The sequence below is a fragment of the Ceratotherium simum genome, chromosome 2 (genome assembly GCF_057802395.1).
Source record: "Ceratotherium simum simum isolate JZ-2026a chromosome 2, ASM5780239v1, whole genome shotgun sequence".
Lineage (NCBI taxonomy): Eukaryota > Metazoa > Chordata > Mammalia > Perissodactyla > Rhinocerotidae > Ceratotherium > Ceratotherium simum.
The window spans coordinates 47830119-47851423 of NC_141901.1; the positions used below are offsets into that span (position 1 = coordinate 47830119).

General features: G+C 40.5%; 1 protein-coding gene across 3 annotated transcripts in view; it reads right to left on the reverse strand.

Moving 5' to 3' along the window:
• The window catches only part of CHD1L (chromodomain helicase DNA binding protein 1 like), a 68244-nt gene that overhangs the window by 14830 nt on the left and 32109 nt on the right, over positions 1–21305 (reverse strand). For all 3 annotated transcript variants that reach the window (XR_015555417.1, XM_004420584.3, XM_087444481.1), the window contains exons 8-19: positions 20630–20785; positions 19835–19927; positions 18286–18382; positions 16437–16510; positions 15132–15242; positions 11947–12061; positions 11159–11312; positions 9042–9207; positions 5311–5459; positions 4311–4474; positions 3542–3747; positions 2292–2390 (exon numbers count right to left, since the gene is read on the reverse strand). Coding sequence is in view for 2 of the 3 variants with exons in the window: in XM_004420584.3 (XP_004420641.1) it covers positions 2292–2390; positions 3542–3747; positions 4311–4474; positions 5311–5459; positions 9042–9207; positions 11159–11312; positions 11947–12061; positions 15132–15242; positions 16437–16510; positions 18286–18382; positions 19835–19927; positions 20630–20785 (1584 nt within the window). In the remaining variant the exon portion in view is untranslated. The remainder of the gene's footprint in view (positions 1–2291; positions 2391–3541; positions 3748–4310; positions 4475–5310; positions 5460–9041; positions 9208–11158; positions 11313–11946; positions 12062–15131; positions 15243–16436; positions 16511–18285; positions 18383–19834; positions 19928–20629; positions 20786–21305) is intronic.

Consider the following 21305-nt stretch of genomic DNA (forward strand, 5'->3'; position numbering starts at 1 on the left):
TGCCTGACAGTGGCGAGAGGGAGTTTCACTGGCTTTGCAGCCCATATGGAGGTTTATCTGTCTCTTACTGGCTGAGCTGGAGGGTGAGACTCCTCTCAGGTCCCTTGGAGTAAGGGTCCCAAAAGACCCACCAAGGTGCTTTTGTTTGTGTATGGATATTTAATTTGTTGATTAAAAAGAGGGATAAAAAGGAGGAATGTCTTACATTGCCATGTTGCTGGTGTCATGCCCTTCACTCCTGAATTTTTATGATCTCCTAATTCAATGCCCCTTAAATGTTACCTGGGAGGTACTCCTGCAGGCATCGGAGAGTGAATGCAAAACCCAGTGGAGTCTGGGGGATGGGAAAGGGAGAGCTATGAAGCTAAATTCCTTTAGAAGTCTTATGATTGTCTTAAACCATTCAAATATTGTATTCTACTATATCTACTTGTACACTTACCTCATCCAAATCAAATCAAACTGATGCTCTAGAAAAATGTGCTAAAATAATTCTATGGCTTTACACACTTCAGTTTGAACCTTTTGTCCTCTTAATCCATCCTATACCCCCCAATCTCTTAAGTCATTCTAAAATATTGGCTCTGCTATGCCATTCTTCTACTCAAATCTCCCAAATGACTAGCCATTACCCTCGGATAATGTGCTGCTTAGAATCTCTGTGGACAAGCCACATAAAGTCTTCTATGATGTGGCACAAATCTCTCTTTAAAATCTAACTCTCCTCTAGTCCTCAGCCTAAACCCTCTACTCTGGCCTGCCTGGCCTTTGTACCACCCCCCAAACACATTCGCTGTGTAACTGCCTGGGTCATTCAATACCCTGTACTGGGAATGGTCGGAGTTGTGGGAATACTAGAAAGAAAGAGATGTGATTAGGGATCCTCTTGCCATTTCTCTCCACCTACTTAAATTCAACCCATCTTTCCAGGGCCAACTTTCACCACCTCCATGAAGCCCTCCCTGGTAATTCTAGCCCATACTTTCATCTACCCTGCTCTCCTATTTCAATCCTTCTTCAGAGAAGAGTACCCACTCCCATCTCTGTTTCCTTACTGATCACTTATACTTTACTCTGTGCAATCAAGGTTTAGTTTTCACACTCTCCTCAAAGTGCTCCAAGGTCATGTGACTGCCCTTAGGGCAAATCCAATGGCCTTTTCCTAATTCTCATCCTCACCTCAGTGTCTGACAATGCAGATCACTTCTTGATACCCTCTCCCCCCTTGTACCTCAAAATATTACATTCTCAAGGTTCTCTTATTTATCTGGCAATTCCTTCTGTCTCCCCTTCTTGCCTTTGCTCCTAAGCGGAAGTGTTTTCCATGTTCTGTTCTCTGTCCTATCTCCCTCACAGTTTCCAAAAAGGATCCAAACAGGGATTCCTCAGTCTGCATCTCTAGCTCTGACCTCTCCTGAATTCTCTGCTTTTCCAACAGCCCAATCAATATTTAGATCTGAGTTAATTATTTTAACACATATTAAACCTTTCAGTAATCTGTTTTAGTAGAAAGAGTATTCACTCTAAGTCCTTAGTCCCTTTCCACTGTAGAGAACTGGGCAGAAGAATTAGGAAAAACCAATCTCTAAGAAGTCTGAAGGGCCCTTCTCTCCTGGACAAGGTCCTTTGGCCTCTAAAGTCCCCAGGAAATGATCACAATAATTTTACTCCTCCTGCCACTTTTTGATTTCTACACATAAAAGAAGGTGCCCTTTCCCCTGCTCTATGCTGAGGGAGACCACTGTCCAGCCTCCCAAGTTTCCCCAACCCTGAACAGCTTTACTTCTGTCTCCAGGGAGTGCTGTACCCCAGCCTGTGCTAACTTCATAATACAACCTCCTTCCCCTCAGCACCCGACCTGAGCTCTTGTTAGCATTTTAATGGTGTGTCTGATTTCTCTCCCACAGGTTTGACATTTTCATGAGACATTTCCTTACAAAGATGGGGTGAGTTGGGTAAACAATGAAATGACCTTCATGCCAATACTTTAACATGCATGCAAAGATGGACATTTATCAAAATACTTGCACGTTCATTATCCTCATTACAGTCCCATGAAACAGGTGGAATAAATATTACTCACAAATTAGTAATGAGAAAACAGGCACAAGGAGGGTAAGGGACTGCCTCAAAGCCACGTAACAACTAAGTAATTGATGACAGAATTCAGACTCCAACCAGCTCCTCCAACTCCTTATTATCTAGTGCTTTTTAACTCACATGATACCTGTCCTAAGTGTCCTCTCCTCTCTTATTCCATCCCTAACCCTTCTCTCTGCTTTGCTTCTTACCTTTCATTTTCCCAGCCAGCTCATATATTTTTCTTGGCTCAGCGGATCGTGTTTCCAGAGCTGTGAATAAACCACCTCTGCCCCAGCGGCCAGAATCATCTGATAAAAGAAAGAGAAAATTTTCATCTATAGGAGGCAAAGTCCAGTCCACAGTCTAAAAGAACAAAGGTACACCAAATAGACTTATAGAGGAATGATTTTTCAAAGGAAAGAAAAAACTATCTAATCTCCTAGGAATATCATAGGCTGAACTTCTCAAATATTTTTAGGTTTCCTGGAATATACCTGGCCATCATAACAGGAAAGCATCAAAAAAATGAGTGTTCTAAAAGAGCAAAATCTCTGTGGTACTTCTGCAGTTCTTGGGGGATGACTGTAGAAGGATGGAGAAAAGATGTAACATAACAGAGAGAGTTGAAGCACTGGTAATACAACAGCACACAACTGTGTACAGATGAAGAAGAGGAAAGGTTAAATGATGTGTTTAAGTTGGTACTAACATAGCTGGGGAGCACCTTTTATTTATGGTCATTCATTCATTCAATCATACTACAAATATTTGTTAGCATGTATTACTTGTCAGGCACTGTTCTAGGCACTAGGGTTATAGCAGTGGACAAAAAAAAAAAAATCCCTGCTTTCATGAAGCTTATTTTCTAGTGCAATGAGACAGTCAAATAAACAAATACATACATAATATGTCAGTATATAATGTGTGTAATAAAGTAAAATAAGGTAGGAAAAGGGATAGAGAAAAGGAATAGAGAGTAATAGAGGCATGCGGATGGGTCTGTTTTATTTGAGGTAATCAGGGGAGACCTCTCTGAGAGGCAGGCATTTGAACAATGCTTGAGAAAAGAGGGTTCTAGGCAGAGGAAGTAAAAAGTGCAAAGGTCATGGGGGGGGAAGATGCTTGGAGTTTTGCTTTTTCTCAAAGGATTCATTTGTCTTATAGATGCTGCCTCCTTTCACCCTCTTAAAAACCTTGTGCAGAGAATAGGGCAGATACTATCCCACTATACGAATATGGAAGTTGAGGTCCAGGGAGGCTGGGTTACTCAACCAGCTAAACAAGAAAGCCAAGAGTCAAATCCAAGTCTCCTAATTCTAAAATTCACTTTTTTTTAACCACACAAGGCTGCACTGAGCCCATCAGTCCCCCCTAGGTCAGCGTTCTGCCTCATCTTCCCCTAGTTTTTGGCACCATAAAGATTGAGGCACCCACCCCAGGCCTGTACCACTTCTCCTACCTACGCAGTGCACGATGACAGCATCCTCTGCCCCAGCCTGTGGGTGAGTGACATCACCGCTAACATACTTGATGGAGGTCGAGTCTGGGTCTTCATAATCGAGACGCGCAGAGCTCTCATCTTCCCCATCCTCTAGGTCCTCTGGTTCGCTCTCCTCGGAAGGCAGGCAGAAGGAGTGGTAATTGTTGGACTCCCACCAGGCCATCCTTCAATAGGCCAGAGAGAAAAGGAAATTAACCAGGCCTATCCCAATTTCCCTTGGAACGCATTTTGTACTGCTATTCACAAACAGTAAGTGTCAAGTGGAAATGCAGTCAGAAGCTCACTCTGACTTGAGGTTTTCTGCCTATTTGCAAATAAACAAGAAGTCCCACTGATTAGCCTAACTGCCTAACTATACTTCAGTAATGAGCAGCCATCAGACGCCCCTGTTTTTAAGAACGTGACTAAAAGGTACTATTCAAGTAAACCACTCTTTGTCAGACACCTACAATAAAATCTTAAAATTTTCTTGCTTCAACTGAATGCATCTTCTCTGCCTTAGGCACTCAAGATTTTTCACTTAAGCAGACTAACTGCTAAGGTTAAAGTTTAATCTTTAAAAAACTTTTCTATTACCAGTAGGAACTACCAGCTTTATAGAAGTTTTCTGGAATTTTAAAGTGATGTACAACTGTGGACTCACTATACAAGAATGATTCCTTTACCAACTGTGACCCTCAGCTTTATTAATAATACAATCAAATAACACTTTTTTGATCAAACATACTTTTTCTTATGTTCCTCTTCTTCCTTTTTCCTTTTCCTCTCCTCTATTAGTCTCTTTCTCTTGGCTGCTGCTTCTCGTTTTTTCTTTCTTCTGTCCTCCAGCTCTTCTGGGCTCAGAATCCGCTTCCTCTTGGCAGACCCCTCCACAAGGCCTGGGATGAGAACCTGTAGGAAGAATAAGATCCATAACCAGGAAGGTTGGGGGCTGCCTGTTCCTTCATGAGTTTCATTTGTCCCTAAAACACAATCTGTACGGAGGCAACATGCTGAATATTTCACAAAACACTGCATCTCCATGCCACCTTGTATGGTAGGAAGTGGTCGCAAGACACTTCAATTTACTGTTCATATTATATATGTCATAGCCCTGTTGACCAGGATACTGTGCTCTGAACTCAACCAAAGCACTGGCATGGTTGGTACAGCAATATGTCATTTTGATTAATTTCATTAGGAATAAGGTACTTCAGAAAAATAACTTTTTTTTAACTGAAAGCATACCCTGCAGAATGCCGTTTTAGGTTTAACCATTTTTAATGGAAATCCTCCTACAATGTATTATATAATTCTTTCTTAAACAGAATATTTCAACGTCATTATTATCTTAACGACAGCTGGCATTTAACGAGCACTACTAAGTACCAAATAGTGTGGACATTACATATATCCTTTATGACTGCCATCCTCTTGCGTGCCATGGGGTCATGATTATTAGCAGCAGGGTATGGTATTTTTGTGATAATATAGTGATCCCTTCAGGGGTGGCTTAGACGGACACGGCTGCTTTCACCTGCATTAAATGATAAAGTACTCTCTCCTCGTAATGTTTTTTCTGGCAACCTTTTACATAGTTTTTATACTAGGGTACAGTTAATTATATTTACATTTCAACAAATACTTAAACACTTATTTCTTATAAATCACTCCCAGCATCATTTTTTGTTCTCTTAGGATGACAGTTTGGAAGAATTTATTCTTTTATACAAATAAATAGTTCTTACATTGCCTTTATTTCGGAGTAACCGGCCTTCTTGAGTAGTTTCCTGCAAAAGTGTTTTCTGAAGATTTAGCAGTTGCTCAAATGATTTTCTGTCTTCTTTACTAGGCTCCTTAGAATAATCTTTACCTTCAAATAAGTACATATGGTTTTCTAAGAACATAAAACACAAAAAGAGAAATGTTAGATACTAAAGAAAAATGTATTAATTCTATTCAAAGCAATAACCAGGGCAAACGAGAACAGGCTGTATTTTAAATGGGCTAAGACTTGCTTGTGAAGAAGGTATTGTATTTCCGATCCCACTGACACTGCTGGGTTTGGGATCCACATGGGGATCTCACACATTTACTTTTCAAAGGACAGAGCAAAGCTAAAGCCCTTTTGGTCCCTCTCTCTATGGTCTGGGAGTCTCTGCTGGATACCTCCACCCTGCTGACTCTTGGATCACTCATTCATTCCACACTATTCCTCAGCATAAATCTCACTGACATTAAGATTACCTAATAAAAGGTAACTGAAAATATACTTCTTTATTCCAAACACACTTTTAATACTTGACTCTTTCCCTGCTTTTCTGTAATATTAAAGGAACAAGCAGCAAATCCATGAGAAAATGAGAATCACAAAAATAATCCCTTAAATTTACAATATTCTTTACAGATCTCATGAACCAGCTTCATGAGCCTCACCACAATCCTGGTATAACAAACCCCACTTAAGAAAGGGAAAACTGAGGCTCAGACAGGGATTAAGGGACTCCCCAATGCTGATTGCTAATAAATCAAGAAGGCAGGATTTTCTGACTTTAAGGCCAGTGTGCTCTTTTCAGTATATTACTGTGTATATAGAAGGATGGAGAGATAACAGGCCAGCAAATAATTATAGTAATAATTATTACTGTCATTATTGTCAACAATAATGACAATAGTGTAATCTTGTAAAGCATTTTCTGCTATCAGAGCACTTACACATCTCTTATCACATTTGATTTTTGCAACTATTTAAAAGAATAAAGCAGACATTAACAGGACCATTTTACAGATGAGGGCTCAAGAGGTTGGGTGATCTGCCAAAATCAGGAATCAGTGAAAAAGAGAAACCATGACAAGCCAATACTAGCAACCACAGAGAGGTGAGAGAATGATTCTAAAGTGAAGTGTATTTAATAGCACATGTCACCAAAAGATATATTTTCACAGCATTATGAAATCAGCTATAAGTATGTTTTCTCTAGAGAGAACGAAAGCAAAACATTTTCATTCTCAAGAGATCAATTGCTTCACACTTATACCCAAATCCAACCAGCTGTAATTCTAATTGGCATCTGCTAATTAAATCAGCAGGGGGCTTTCAATGAGGTGTTCTATCAACAAGTGGAAAAAAATAAAGAGCTGAGAAGTGTCAAATACAATCAACATATGTAGCTTCATATTGCATGCAATGCTCAACTTACAAACATACTTTTTTTAAAAAAATCCTGGCATTCAAGATAAAGCAATGCAGTTTTTTATTTAATTTTGATTGGGGCTACTTTAATTACCAGTCTTTCACATTCACTTATATTCTTTTTAATTGTGCTCCCTGTCTTCACTCTGCAGTCAAGAGGAAGTCGGAGACCACAGGCCTAGACCCTCATCTACGTCCCGCCAGTGGAACCATCTACCACAGAGTGAACATAGGTTCTCATTGATCAAAGACAAAATTCCAGGTTTTAATACAACTGGGAAATCTTTTCTGGCAGCTGGACTGCTTGAAAAAGTATATTTCTCAGTCAGTCCAACCGCCAAAAAAAATTATAATTATCTTTTTGGAAAATAGTGAAATTTTATTTTGTTTTAGTAAACGTCATGAAAATGGGCTGAAATTAATCTAGACAAGTGCCGAAATAGGTGCAAGCTTCAGTATTTACTGTAATCAAAATGTAACTTAAAAATAGGACCACATGCATTTATTTCTTCTCCCATCTAAAACCACTGAATGGCAGTAAAGGGATTTTAAAAAGATATATGAGGCAACAGTGGATGAAAAGTTCAATAACTCTTTAGAAAACGGAAAGTGGCTGGACTAATAAAGATTAAGAACAGTGGAAGTAAAACACAGATGCCTAGTCAAGAGTGATTATTGAGAATAGAGACCCTTTCAATCCTTCAAAAGCTTAGGACTCACAAGGACAAGGTACCTCAGGATAGGGTAACTGAGAGAAATTCTGCACACCAAATAATGGGAGCACCAGGAACACCTGACTCATGTTTTCTCTTCAATTTGAGCAAACAGGTTTATTCCAACCCCTAGCCCACTTCTTCTAAGAAAGATACTAAAGGATTCATCTTTGGAGAAACTGAGTTGCCTAGCAAAAAGACTACAAAAATACAGACATCTGGGAAGGTCCCCTCTATGCGAAAGCAGGCTCACCAGCCAGTGATGCTGGAATAAGGACAAAGAGCCCATATACCTGCTCAGGTCAAGCAGCCCGTCAGCTTTGGCACTTCACTGGCACACGTGATCAGACAGCCAGAGGACACCAGATAGTTCAGGAAAACTATCAACAAGAATGAGATTCCAAAACAAACTTTTAAAAAGGAAGAAGCAGCAGCAATAGGAGGAAACAGAGACAATGCCAGGGGCAGAGAAATACTTTTTTGTGTGTGTGAGGAAGATCAGTCCTGAGCTAACATCCATGCCAATCCTCCTCTTTTTGCTGAGGAAGACTGGCCCTGAGCTAACATCTATTGCCAATCCTCCTCCTTTTTTTTCCCCTTTTTCTCCCCAAAGCCCCAGTAGATAGTTGTATGTCATAGTTGCACATCCTTCTAGTTGCTGTATGTGGGACGCAGCCTCAGCATGGCCAGACAAGCAGTGTGTCAGCACACGCCGGGATCCGAACCCGGGCCACCAGTAGCCGATCGCACACACTTAACCGCTAAGCTATGGGGCCGGCCCCCAGAGGATACTTTTTAGAAAGATATAATAAATATCCACCCTAGGATATTTTTTAAAAGTTATATTAAATATCCTCAGAGAGGATATTATATCCCTGAAATGAGAACAAGATACAATTAAAAAGCAGAGAACAAGAAAGAATACTGAAGAATAAACACAGGATACCAATATTAAAATATTTAAGGGGCTGGCCTGGTGGCATAGTGGTTGAGTTCACACGCTCCGCTTTGGCAGCCCAAGGTTCGTGGGTTTGGATCCCGGGCGTGGACCTAGGCACTGCTGATCAAGCCATGCTGTGGCAGGCGTCCTACATATTAAGTACAGGAAGATGGGCATGGATGTTAGCCCAGGAACAATCTTCCTCAGCAAAAAGAGGAGGATTGGCAACAAATGTTAGCTCAGGGCTAATCTTCTTCACCAAAAAAAAAATTTAAAGAATAAAATACGAGAAAAGTCAAAGAGCAGTGTCCTGTAGAATAATGCCAGCTGCCTAAATTTCAATCTTTTCACATATCCTATAAAAACTATACAGATCAACAAGGATAACAAATCCAACATCATCAATTTGGTTCAAAGTTCAGCTACAAGGGAAAAGTCAGCCAATTTCCAGTCAGTCTAGGAAGAGTTCTTGGACCAAGTAAGTCTTAAACAGTGTACCCAAATAAGAATAGGGCTGCACAGGAAAAAGATGTCCCAGGGAACAGTATCCAGGACTTTCCGTGGGGACCCACCTCCCTGGTGTTCTGGCTTGGGGCAGGTGTGCCATTGGCTCCACTCTCACCCCCGACTTACTTCCTTCCTCTTGCTCTCTGCTTCTTTCTTCTGTTGTAGGCAAGGCATCAGAGATCCACTGGCCATCTTTTGTTTCTCCCAGGATAGACTCCAGGTTTATTTCATCCACGGTGCTCCCCTCAGAGGACAGCAGTTTATCCAAACCGAATTTGAGTATCTCACTCAACTTGATTGGAGAAAACAAAAAAGTCCAGTTAGTTCTCCTAAAATCAAACATTGGAATATCAGTGATTTGCTAGGTGGCTTAACGACACCAGACACATTCCTTCCCTGATGGTCAGGGTTTCTTCTCTCCCCATGGTAGATGATACCAACAGGGCCATTCAGTAGCTGGATGATGGGTAAGCAGAGATGTAATAAATATTGATCAGAGATGCTGGCTTTGACAATTCTCATTAACAAAAAAAATTTATTAGCCTCCATTTTTTTTTGAAGTATAACAGTAATTTCCTACATTATCTCTCGCACTTCTCACAGTCTTTTTCATAGGCATTCCCAGCAGCCACATGACAAGTCAGAGACCCAGATGGCTACTCTCTCACCTCTCCCACTGCCAAACTTCTTGGAAAGAGAAGGCTACACTTCTACCAAGAGAAGGTACTTCACTTCCACCATTAACTGACTTCTTTCCTTTGGCAATTTGGCTGCCTACCACAGTGCTCTATGGAAATCACCTTTGCAAAGACCAGTAACAACTCCTGATCACTAGATCTGAAAGCCATTTCTCAATTCCACTCTTTCTGGGTATTTCTCTGGCACTGCACTGTCCCGCTTCTCTTCCCTTATCTCTCTCTAACATACCCTTAGCCTATTCTCTGGGGTTACAGGAACCACCCAAAAAGTTCAGATCATTTTCCTGCCTTTAGCTTCCTACTTCCAGCTTTGCACCTCCCTAAGCACTAACTCTGAGATTCTGAACCAAGCTGGATTCACATCTTGGCTCCTAGTTCGTATCTTGTCCTTCCAGGCTGGGTCAATTATCTTTAGATGGTCTACTTTGTGAGCCAAATACTAGTGAGAACATGGATCACTGGCTGTTTGAGAGGGCTCTGTTGGACTTCTTGCCCAGCTCAAGGTTACTGGAAGGTTACGTTCTGGCTCTAATGTCTGTATCTCTTCCCCATCCAGACTATATGAGTTATCTCTTTGGTTGCCAAAAACAAAGATAACAACCCAATGCCCTTGTCTCAGAAGGCGGCAGTTTGGTTCTTTTTGTAAAATAAAAAGAATCCAGTAATACAAGATGTGGTTATGGTTTGGTAAATCTAAGAGGTATAGGATCCTGAAAGAGGGAGAACACAGCAGAAACAGAGAGAGGCAGATACAGATGTAGGAAACATTTATGGAATGTTTACTGTGTGTTAAGTGTTATCTGAAGTGCTTCTTTCCAATTGTTTTGGTGAATCTGATCCCTAGTGCAAAGTGGAATAACCTGGGATATATTATAATTTGGGTATTATAATTTTAACCCGAAGGCCACTATAGAATAACTCTAAGCCCTCTTCCAGAAGAGAGCTTTCTCTAAAGTCTTCCAAGCCAACATTTGTTTCCTATCCAATATTCCCTTCTTCAAGCAATTAACTCTAGTTCTTTCATCCATTTTTCCTATGGCATAATTTTTAATTCCTTATCTCATTCACCCTCCTCTGAGTATGAAGATCACTGATAAAAGGATCTGGGGTTAAGGCGGAGATATGGGATTAGTCATCATTTACTATCTGAATTCTTTATTTCATCTAATTCTCTTAATGGCCCTCTGAGGTAACTTGCAGTATCCTCACTTTTAGAAAAGCAAACAGAGTCAATCCGAGAGGTTAAGATATCTGCTCAAAGCTACACAGTCAAAAAATGACAAGGCTTGGATCTGAATCCAAGTCAGAGCAATCCAAAGCCCATCCTCGTTATTCTGTATTCTGTTGCTTTTATGTATCCTATTCATTTTTAGCTCCTTGCTTGCATGCAGTAGATCCTACGGCAGGTATGTTTGGCCAGGGAACAAACGTGTAGTTGGGGAGAGTGGGTGGTTAATGCTATGTCTTTTCATTTACTTTCTAATCAACAGAGAGCACAGACTACAAACCATGACATATTCTAAAGTGAAGAACAATATATTATACCTGGAGGTCAGCATCGGTTGCAGGTTTCTGGGCTCCCAGAGTGAAATGGCCTCCTTCTATGATGGTGTTGGTGAGCTGCAGTTTGGAGGCTGCTTTCCTACAGACTATTTCTTCCACAGTGTCTCGGCCAATCAGCCGAATGACTTTAACAGACCTGTGAGAAGTCAAAGGGAGAGTGGTGTGCTGTAAGGTCTGAAAAGATGGGCACAAGCATGCGAGGCTGATACACCTAAAAGGAAACAAACCCAAAACGCCATGCTCGGGGTACAACTAAAGGGAGATTGTAGTATGTGGACCTGAGCATTTGTCAGAGAGGTTTGGCCTCAACTTCTCATTGAACCTTTCCAAAAGAGTCAAGGAAGGGGTGACGAAGTGGCCATAATTGAGATTCTTATCTGTGGTGGAGGAAAATCTCAGGAACATCTAACCCATCCTCAGGTCAAAGGGTTAAGACCTATCTTTTTAGCTTAGCTCCATAACTGCATAACTTTATTTTTTTAACCGAATTAGAACTTAACTCAGGAAGAATCAGTTAAACAACATCTAAAGGTTCCTTCCAGTCCTTTCAACAATGTGATTGTGTTCTTTTTAACAAAGCAAGTCTGAAATGAGAACGTGCCCTGCCCAGCACTACTCTAGAAGTCAGCAGCAAGGCTGGGCTAAAACCTAGTGGTCTCTCGCCTCCAGTCCAGGACTGTCACCAGGACTGCATTCTTCACCGTCCTCTCCAACCCAGAACTGCTGAGGAGCCCAGGAAGTTGAAAAGTGCTGATGCTTAAATCTCTCACTTGTTCTGGCCAATTCGGTGAGCCCTGGCAGCTGCTTGCAAGTCATTCTGAGGATTGAAATCACTGTCAACAAAAATAACGGTATCTGCTGCTGTTAAGTTCATGCCAACTCCACCTGAAAACGAGGCAAAAAGGGATGTGATCAGCAGCATGTGGACTAGGGACTAGAAAATAAAGACGCAAGGCTACAGTGGTCAGAAAAATAAACTGAGATCAGTCAAAACAATTGGCTTCGTCCTTCAAACTGACACCCCATCCCCAACTCCAGAGCCTTCTCGTGGTTAAAAGTGCTACCTGAGCTCTTTTGCCTGACTTGGGAAAATTTAACTACCGAAAGTAACAGAATGAGGGGAGCAGGGGTATACAGCAAAAGTGCATACTTAAGTTAGTGCCAGGAAGCCATTTTACATCTCTTCTGTTTAAAAATCTTGATCGGATTTTGTTTAGAAGAGTCTGTGGAAAAGGACACATGCTCTTTCAGAAAATAGTTTTAAATATGAGAGAGGTCTCCTGCTGTAGGCACCGTTAAGAGGAGAGCTCTTAACATCCATTGCAAGTTACAACTAAGCGGCAAGATTCCTGACATGGGTTAGCGAGAGGAGGGGATGACACTCATTACACTCCTAAGCAGAGAGGGAAATTACCTCCCTCTGACTGGAGGAAACCTTAGTAGGTCTTTTCTGTACTTGTTTTCACATTAATCAAAGAGAAGGTAACAAAACCAACTAGAGGACAAGAACACCCCACGGGACAACTTTCCGGTCTTTCTTCGGCGCTGCAGGAAAAGGGATGAGGAGGCTTCCTGGACTACGGGAATCAATTAAGAGAACGATGAAGGCAAATTACAGCCTTCTCTTTGATTAATGTGGAAACAAGTACAAAACGGACTCCCTCTTGCCAGGGTCGTTACAGCTCTTTGCTGAAACAAGCAAGCCTGAAAGGGCTTGTTCCGAGAGCCTGAATTGAGGATGAACTTTTGAGATGGGCGACTGACTCCAAGCTGGATCTCAAGACAAGTCAGGCAAGAATATTCTAATTAAAACCTTCATATAAAATTAAAGTTGGAATAAAGAGATAATAAAGACTGATTACTGAGAGATGCTAAATTATACCTTATAATAATGCCAGCTACTCTTGTACTAGGCTTACCACTTGCCAGGCACTATTCTAAGCACTTTACATATATAAACTCTTTTCTTCCTCCTAACAACCATATGAGTAATTACCTATTATTACCCTCATTTTTATAGATGTTGAAATGGAAGCACAGAGAAGTTAAGGGACTTATCAGATGTTGCACAGCTAGAAAGCAAAAGAGCCAGGATTCAGACCCACATGGTCTATGCTTTTACCCTCTATACCATAACACCTCCCAGGCATTTATTTCTTTAAAGTGTGCTCCATAAAAATTATCTTCTTCTGGGCCGGCCCAGTGGCGCAGCAGTTAAGTGCGTGCATTCCTCTTCAGCGGCCTGGGGTTTGCAGCTTCGGATCCCAGGTGTGCACCAGTGCACCGCTTGCCAAGCCATGCTGTGGCAGCATCCCATATAAAGTAGAGGAAGATGGGCACGGATGTTAGCCCAGGGCAAATCTTCCTCCACAAAAAAATAAATAAATAAAAAGAGGAGGATTGGCATCAAATGTTAGCTCAGGGCTGATCTTCCTCACACACAAAAAATTATCTTCTTCTTGGGTTATTGTTGTCTATGTTCAGCTCTTCTTCGTTAAGGGGTGATACTTTATAAATAAGCTATATCCATTCTAGTTTGGGACATTTTCATGAGCTATCACTGCCACCTGGTGGCAATACGACTCAATCACAGAAATACTTGAAAATTGGAGGGAAATCTGTTAAATAAACAATAATATTGCAAATCTACAGATAAAAATGATAGCAAATATGACAGTTAGTGTTTGGAAAAGGCTCATGTCCAGGACTGCTTTGGCTCCTAAAAGATTGCTCTGTTTTGACTGATTCTGAGTACTCCAAGGAGACTAGCTGAAAAGCAGAGATCTCTTTCTTCTTAATTTTAGACATTTCAAACATAATGCTGCTCTCTGAATATGAAGATGATGAAATCAGTAAAGCATAAATAGAGTTGTTTTTCCAACGCTGATCATGTATATGCCCTGATCCTTCCAGTTTCTCCTAAGATAACTCCTGATACAACTATGACATGAAAAAAATGGCTGAGACTCAGGGTGCAGTCTATGATCTTAGACGTGAGTGAGACCAAAAGAATCCGATTATATCTCTGTAATACAGAGATAAGACATACACAGGTAAAACAATCTCCTTATGGTCAAGGATTACATCTAACACTTCTTTTATATACCCTTAGAGTACTAGGCACTTAAAAAATGCTTTCTAAATAACACCAAACTCTATTTTTATAAAGATATTGATCTCTAATAGAGGACATACATCCCTTTAGTGTTCCTGCATCTATTCCATCAAGATTTACATCTACAAAAAATAAGATAATGAAAGTAAGATTCTTTGAGTTCAAAACTAATTTAAGGTCTGCATGCTCCGTGACATAAGAATAATTTAATCTTCAAGAACTGATATCAAATTACTTAAGAGTATGTGAAAGCACTCTGTAACTGGTAAAGCACTACAAATGTCATACATAATATTTATGACTGAAGTCATATATAGACAATGTTACAAATAATTCTAAACAGCTGGCAATTTCATTATAATCACAATTTTAAAAAAAAAAACGAGTATTTTAAGCTTTTACAACACTATTCCAGAGCTAATATGAAGGAGGGACAACTAGCAGACAGGTCGTTATCTCAATTCCCAAATCCGTGGTTGGCAAGGAGAGCTAACTCCACTGAATGTGAATAAAACTTTTCACAAAACTCTACAAATCTTTCAGGACAATCCCAAGTCAATGGTCAAGGCAGATTAGAATTACTTTCCCAAACCCCCAGATTTCAGCCTTACTTCTTTGACAAGATGACTGCTTAAGATAGGTTGGACAGAAAAGAACACCACGCTCAAAGTCCAGTTCCTTGATAAACTTACGTCAACTACCTCAACTCCCCCTTTTTTATACTCTTAAGTAATGATATCACCTTTCAGAGAATTAAGGAAAAACACACTAATGGTTGGGATGTAAAAGTACTGCATCACCCTTTATTTGTCTCCTTTTGTCAACGTCTATGCGGCTTACCTGCTCTGGTACTGAGAAGAAAAATAAAAATGGGCTTCTGTCCAAAGTTCTTAATGGCTAGGTGTCTCTCTTCTCCTCTCACAGAACCATCCACACGCTCGTAGCTATAGCCTTCATACAGAGAAAGGAAACAGAAATATTAACCCTATTCAAGCACTCTTTAGGGAATGAAACACTGTCAGCTCAAAATCAAATGCTAATTTTGTCCCATTCCATATACAGGCATGCTCCTAATTTAAGCAAATCCCATGGGAACTATCTAAATTTAGGGGACATTTCACTGTTTTACAAAAGACTTCACCATAATATACTCCTCTGGGTTTTTAAAATACATGTAGTTGATGTATTTGGCATTCGTGGAGTCAATATTCCATTCTGACCAACCCAAACAACCCTGAAGCACACTGTAGACCACACTGTGTGGTAGTTTCTGATTTTGCTAAGACACAACTCTGACTTCAGCAATCAGTAGGACAAGTACTTGGGAACTGGTGAGGGAGCCTGCTGGACAGCCCAGCAGCTGCCTTGCAATGAAGCTTCAGGGTTCTCCACCCGTCACCACAGACCCATGTCAGAAAGGGGAATTATATGCTCAAGCCAAATTTGTGAAACTGGATTTCTCAATGTGCCAGTGCCGTTTCCTCCAAGTATCCAACGGAACAGGCATATTGTAGTACTTGAGGGGCATCAAGTGGCTCTGAGAGACCCACTCTGGATTCATTTTTTAAATAGTAAGTCTTTACCACTGATCTCAAGATCAACCAATGTTACAGCCTTTTCCCATCATCTCACATAAATTTTACTATATATTAAACAGAGTCCCAGGTAAGAACTTAGACTCCCTATTGTCTATAGAGAGAAAAATTTGCTCTCCCTTTCTCTTGGTTGATATGTGGGATCTCTACCATTTCAATATTCAGCTTTTCTACTGATCCTGAACAAGTACTCAACCGCTGAGTTGAATGTTTCAAAACACTGAAAGCTCTTGTCACTGAAACTCGCTTTATCGTACATGTTCAAAGACACTCAACATTTCTGCAACACACATTTTCTCCAGTACCCATAATTTTAAATGAATCACCAATGGGAATATGTACGCTTATTTCTGTCCATGTGTCCCTACGCTGCTGTCAATCCTTGCGTCACATACCTCTCTCCTCACTTTCATTCTTCTTTTGGTTCTGCATAATGTTCTTTTACTGCTTTCCTCCATAACATCCCCACACCCCAGATCACTCTCCATGGACCTACTGGACTGTTAAGTCTAAAAATGGCTGGGGCAATGTAGTGGCCAAGGAATGTCACCTTTATAATCCATGTAGTCTTGGAGAATATCCAACATCTGGGTCATCTGGGAGAAAAGTAAAACTCGATGGCCCCTGGCAAGAAAAAGAAAAGGAAAAACTGCCAACTCTGGTAGTATTTAGGTGAGTTTCTCTCAGATGAAACTTACCAAAGAATACAAGTTTATAAATAAATGAAATACTGAAGCAGAAATAGAAATATCCTAATCACTTGCAGAGACCTCCTCAGAAATGCTAAATGCTTTACGTAAGGATACAGCTCCACACGTACTGAATCCTTCAAAGCAGTAGTTCTCAGTCTCGAGTGGGGATATTCCCAGGAGCATGTGTCAATGTACCAGTGGGTATAGGAAGCCCTAGGATAACCAAGGTATCTCTTTCTGGAATGGTAATTTACTAAATTGAAAGAAACATACACTTTTATTTTAACAGCATATGTGAAGAGTAAAACGCAAAATTCAAATGCACACAAAAACCCAAAAACTGGAAACCCAACAGTGGTCAAGGAATGTCACCTTTATAATCCATGAAGAGCTTGCAGTCAGCCATCTACAGTTATTCTCTACTTGGGGGTGTAAAGTCACTATCCTCTCATCAACAGCTATATTGGCTGAAAAGTTTGAGAAGCATCACTTTAGAAAAGCAAGGGGCAGGTGCCATCTTATATGCCATAGGATATGTGAGAAAACTTGTGTATAGGGAGAGGAGAGAGGAAAGGAGGAGGCAAAATGGATTCAGTAGAACAAAGTCACGCCTAGAGCTCCATGCTATCAGCCATCATTTTAAGTTTGCATAAACAAAGAAGCACAGCACTGTCAAAACAATAGTCTCCTTAGGAATACTAAGTTAATCTGAGCTTGCAATGGGCATAAGAGGAACAATTACGAAGAACTCCTTCAAAACTCTAGCCCCATATGGGTCGAAAAGGCATTGAACTGGAAGTTGAAGATCCCAATTCTAATCCTATGTCATCTGCTGCCTGTGTGACCTCCAGACAAGTCACACAACCTCTCTGGGCCTGTTTCAACACCTGTGAAATGAAAAGGTTGGAGAAAGCAACTTATGGGTCCTTCTCCAACTCTAACACACTTATAGTAGATTTATCAGAGCTAATAAAATATATAATACATGGAATTATTTGACTTGCACATTCCTAACGTTGGGCGGTTTTGCCAAATCAGGTTTTAGGTTGGTTCAGGCAGTTGTCCCAAAGGAACAACTTTGAAATCCTTGGGAAGTTGGGCTTTTTCTAGACTCCCCTGTCTCTCTGAGACTAGGAGGATCAGGTATAGGCTGGACACCAGGCCACTGAACACTCAGCTGAACCTTTAGAGGCTCCAGAAGTGACTTGGTTTTCCAACACCCATCTCATGTCTCTGGGAAAGAGTCCCCCAAGCTCTCCCTGAGTGCAAACCAAACCCCACAGGTTAACAAAAGTGAAGATTAACTAAGCTCTTATTATGTGCCAATTCAATGCAAGGTACCAGCAGGCAATTAAAAAATAAATGCTTGATGTTATCTCTGTCCTTATGGAACTGAACAATACAGCTGGAGTGTTACAGTTAACACACACCAATTAACCACAGAGCAGATTAAGGCCGTGCATTGCCAAGTGCTGGTTAGGATCCTAAGTGCTGCAGGAATTGAGGAAAGGAAAGGATGATTATAGAGGGGATGGGGTAGGATGGGATGGAACGGGGTGGAGAGTATAGTTGCAGAGAAGGTGGAACCTGAATCAGGGTCTTGAAAAAAGGAAAACTGGAATTAGTCTCAAGAGATCAGTGAGTTGCTCATTATTCTGGTTTTAAGAGTCACCAGCTCAGAGCAGAAAATGTAAGCATACCACCTACCTGGAATACAGGAATGCCAGCAGGTTATCCAGCAGGTGAAGTTTCCCACTTGCCTCAATCAGGTGGTCTCCAATTTCAAAAGGCTCTGGTTCCACACCTGGAAAAGAAAGAACCCACTCCCAGTGACGAGTCCTCCATCAGGGTAGACTCCCTGAATGGAGCAGCCAATGGCTAGGTTACAGCGAGAGGCCAAGCTCCTTCCAATTGATAATGGGCCCAAGTCTCATCTCTCTTTGAGGCATTTTACAATTATTTGGTTGCATGATGATCTCAGTGCTGCTTAACATCCATCACAGAGCCTGGCACACTCAATATGCCAAATAAATGCTTATCCAAGGGATAAACCCACTCTTTAAGAAACTGAGGCACAGGGAGATGCTAAAGGCCAAAGAAACCCAAAATCTAAATCTTGAGGCTCTCATTCGAGAAAACAAATCAAGAAACAGACTTAGATGTATAAACTAGTAATTCTCAAGGTGGGGGATGGTGTTCAGAATAACCTAGAGGGCTTCTTTCAAAATCTACATGTTCCCAACGGCCCCTCCCTTACAAAAAAAAAAAAGAAGTTCTCATATGCACCTAATCAAGATTCTGTGACATTTTAAAATCATTCATAATGCTACTTGGCAAAGACTCCCTTGACTACAGCAAACTCTCTGCATTGCTCCTATCCATACTAGAGCCCCCACAGTCACAAAAGTCCTAGAACTGTCCCAAAGGCTCAATCAGAGTGAATCATCAGTGAACAATCAGAGTGAATCAAAAAATCGCCAGTTTGAAGGAAAATGAAAACACTACACATCAAAGTGTGTAGAATACAGCTAAAGCAGCACTTGGAAAGTTACAGACATCTGTAAGATGAAGGGAAAGCAGCAAAGGAGGCAGAGGAGTAGATGTAAGGCAGGTGGAGAAGCAAGAGAAAGTGTTGCTCCAGATGCCAAAGGAAGAAAGTGTTTCAAGAAGAAAGTGAGCAACTGTGTCAAATGTTTTGAGAGGTTAATTAAAATGCGAACTAACAACCATTGGTCGGGCAACATAGAGATCACTGGTGAACTAGGAAGGGTAGTGATGAAACGCTGACTGAGTGAGTTCAAGACAAAGAGACATCTAATCAAAGAAAAAAGATCAGATAAATCCAGATCATGAGACACCTCACAAAATGACCAGCCTTGATTCTTCAAAACTGTCAATTTCATGAAAGATTAAAAAAAAAAAAAAAGCCCCCTCCTGCCCCCCCAAAAAGAGCTGAGGAACGTTTCTAGATTATAGGAGAATAGAGAGACATGACAAATGCAATGCAGGATCTATGACTCGATCTTGGGTTTAAAAAGAGAAAAGAAAAACAAAGCCATAAGGAACATTAAGGGGACAACTTAAGAAATATGAATATGAACAATATATTAGATAACATCAATATAAAAAATTAACAAGAGAAAATGGAGGAAAAATAGACAGTAAATATAGGCAATTCTTTTGAAGAATTCTGCTATGACGTTGGCCACAGAAATGTTAATGAAAAGTAATGTGAGAAAAAAGGGCACCGCCTCACCATCAAACAAGTATGGGTGATCCACACACTTTCGAAGCTGGGACAAGACGTTCTGAAGTTTAACTTTCTTTGCTGTCTCATTTTCAAATGCGTCTGAAATTTTAAAAAGAGAGAGAGAGAGATGGACTATTGAACAACAACAACAAGAAAACCTCCAAGTCTCCACAAATAACCTTACTCATTTCAATAATATATCTTTCAAACCTGTATTAACCTCCCAAATTTCACTGAATTGCATTAAGAATTAATAGCACATCCATATGAAGTTTTCTTAACCATCACTTTGTTTTAAGGAAGCCTAACTATAAATTAACTCAGGAGTACTTTGTTACTCTTTTGGAAAATTCTAAATTTCCTTCTTTAATTGCTGTTGTGGAGCCAAAGGAAAAAATAATGCAAACTGAGAGACTGTTCCACTCTTATCTCTCCCTTCGCACACACAATTCCTCCCACTGAATTTGATTCAACACAAAAGTTTTGCAGTGTGTTACACATCTGACAGGGTAGGAAGATGAAAGGCATGACTGGGATGCCTAGAAGTGTTTGCTTAACTAGGGACAATAAGGAAAACTGGTGGAGAGGTGAGGGGGGGAAATTTCACAAGCACAACAACCAGTAAAGTCTGAGTTATATTAAAGATACTCTGCCACAGTTTCACTGACCTGAATATTATTTAGAATACAAAACTCCATCCCATATTCTTACTATATAAAGCGAGTATGATTATAAAATATTCCCCTCCATGAAAATCACATCCTCATTTAGTTTCTAAATGGACAAGTGTCCTCTGATTACCTAGGTCTTTCATCAAAATGGCCTTGTAGTACTTTTTCTGCAACGCTGACATGCCGTGGTATATCACTACTTCTGTCTTCTTGGGAAGCTCTGTAGCTACCTCAGCTTTCACTCGCCTCAGCAGAAATGGCTGCAGGAGTTTGTGTAGTTCACTTGCTGTAGAAGAAAAAAAAAAAAAAAACACAAGTAGTGTGGGGCTAAAGCAAGACCAAGGCATTGAACTACTAGAGAACATACAGCAATTTATTTTCGCTTCTAATTTTCATGGCAATTCTGCACTCTAGGTCACGATGGTAATTTTTCATAGTACTTCTTCCTCCATTAGGTTCTTCTTCCCAACTCCTGAAATCATTACTGGCTCTTAACTCAAGAACTAGGAACATTCAAAGAACTAGATTCTTGCTAATAATCTCAATTGCATGAGCTTTTCTGTTTCCAAGATACTTTTGCATTTAATCTCATTGACCAGCATAACAGCTTAGAAACGTAGGGCAAGTAAGTATTATTGTCCCCATTTTTACTGCTAAGTGAGGATCAGAGAAATTAAGCACCTTATCCAAAGTCACACAGCGAGACGCTAATGTTGCTATTATTCAAACTTAGGTCTTTCGACTTCAACTCCCTTGTTCCTTCCCTAGGTGCTGTGAACTTCAAAAACTAACCTAAATTGGAATTA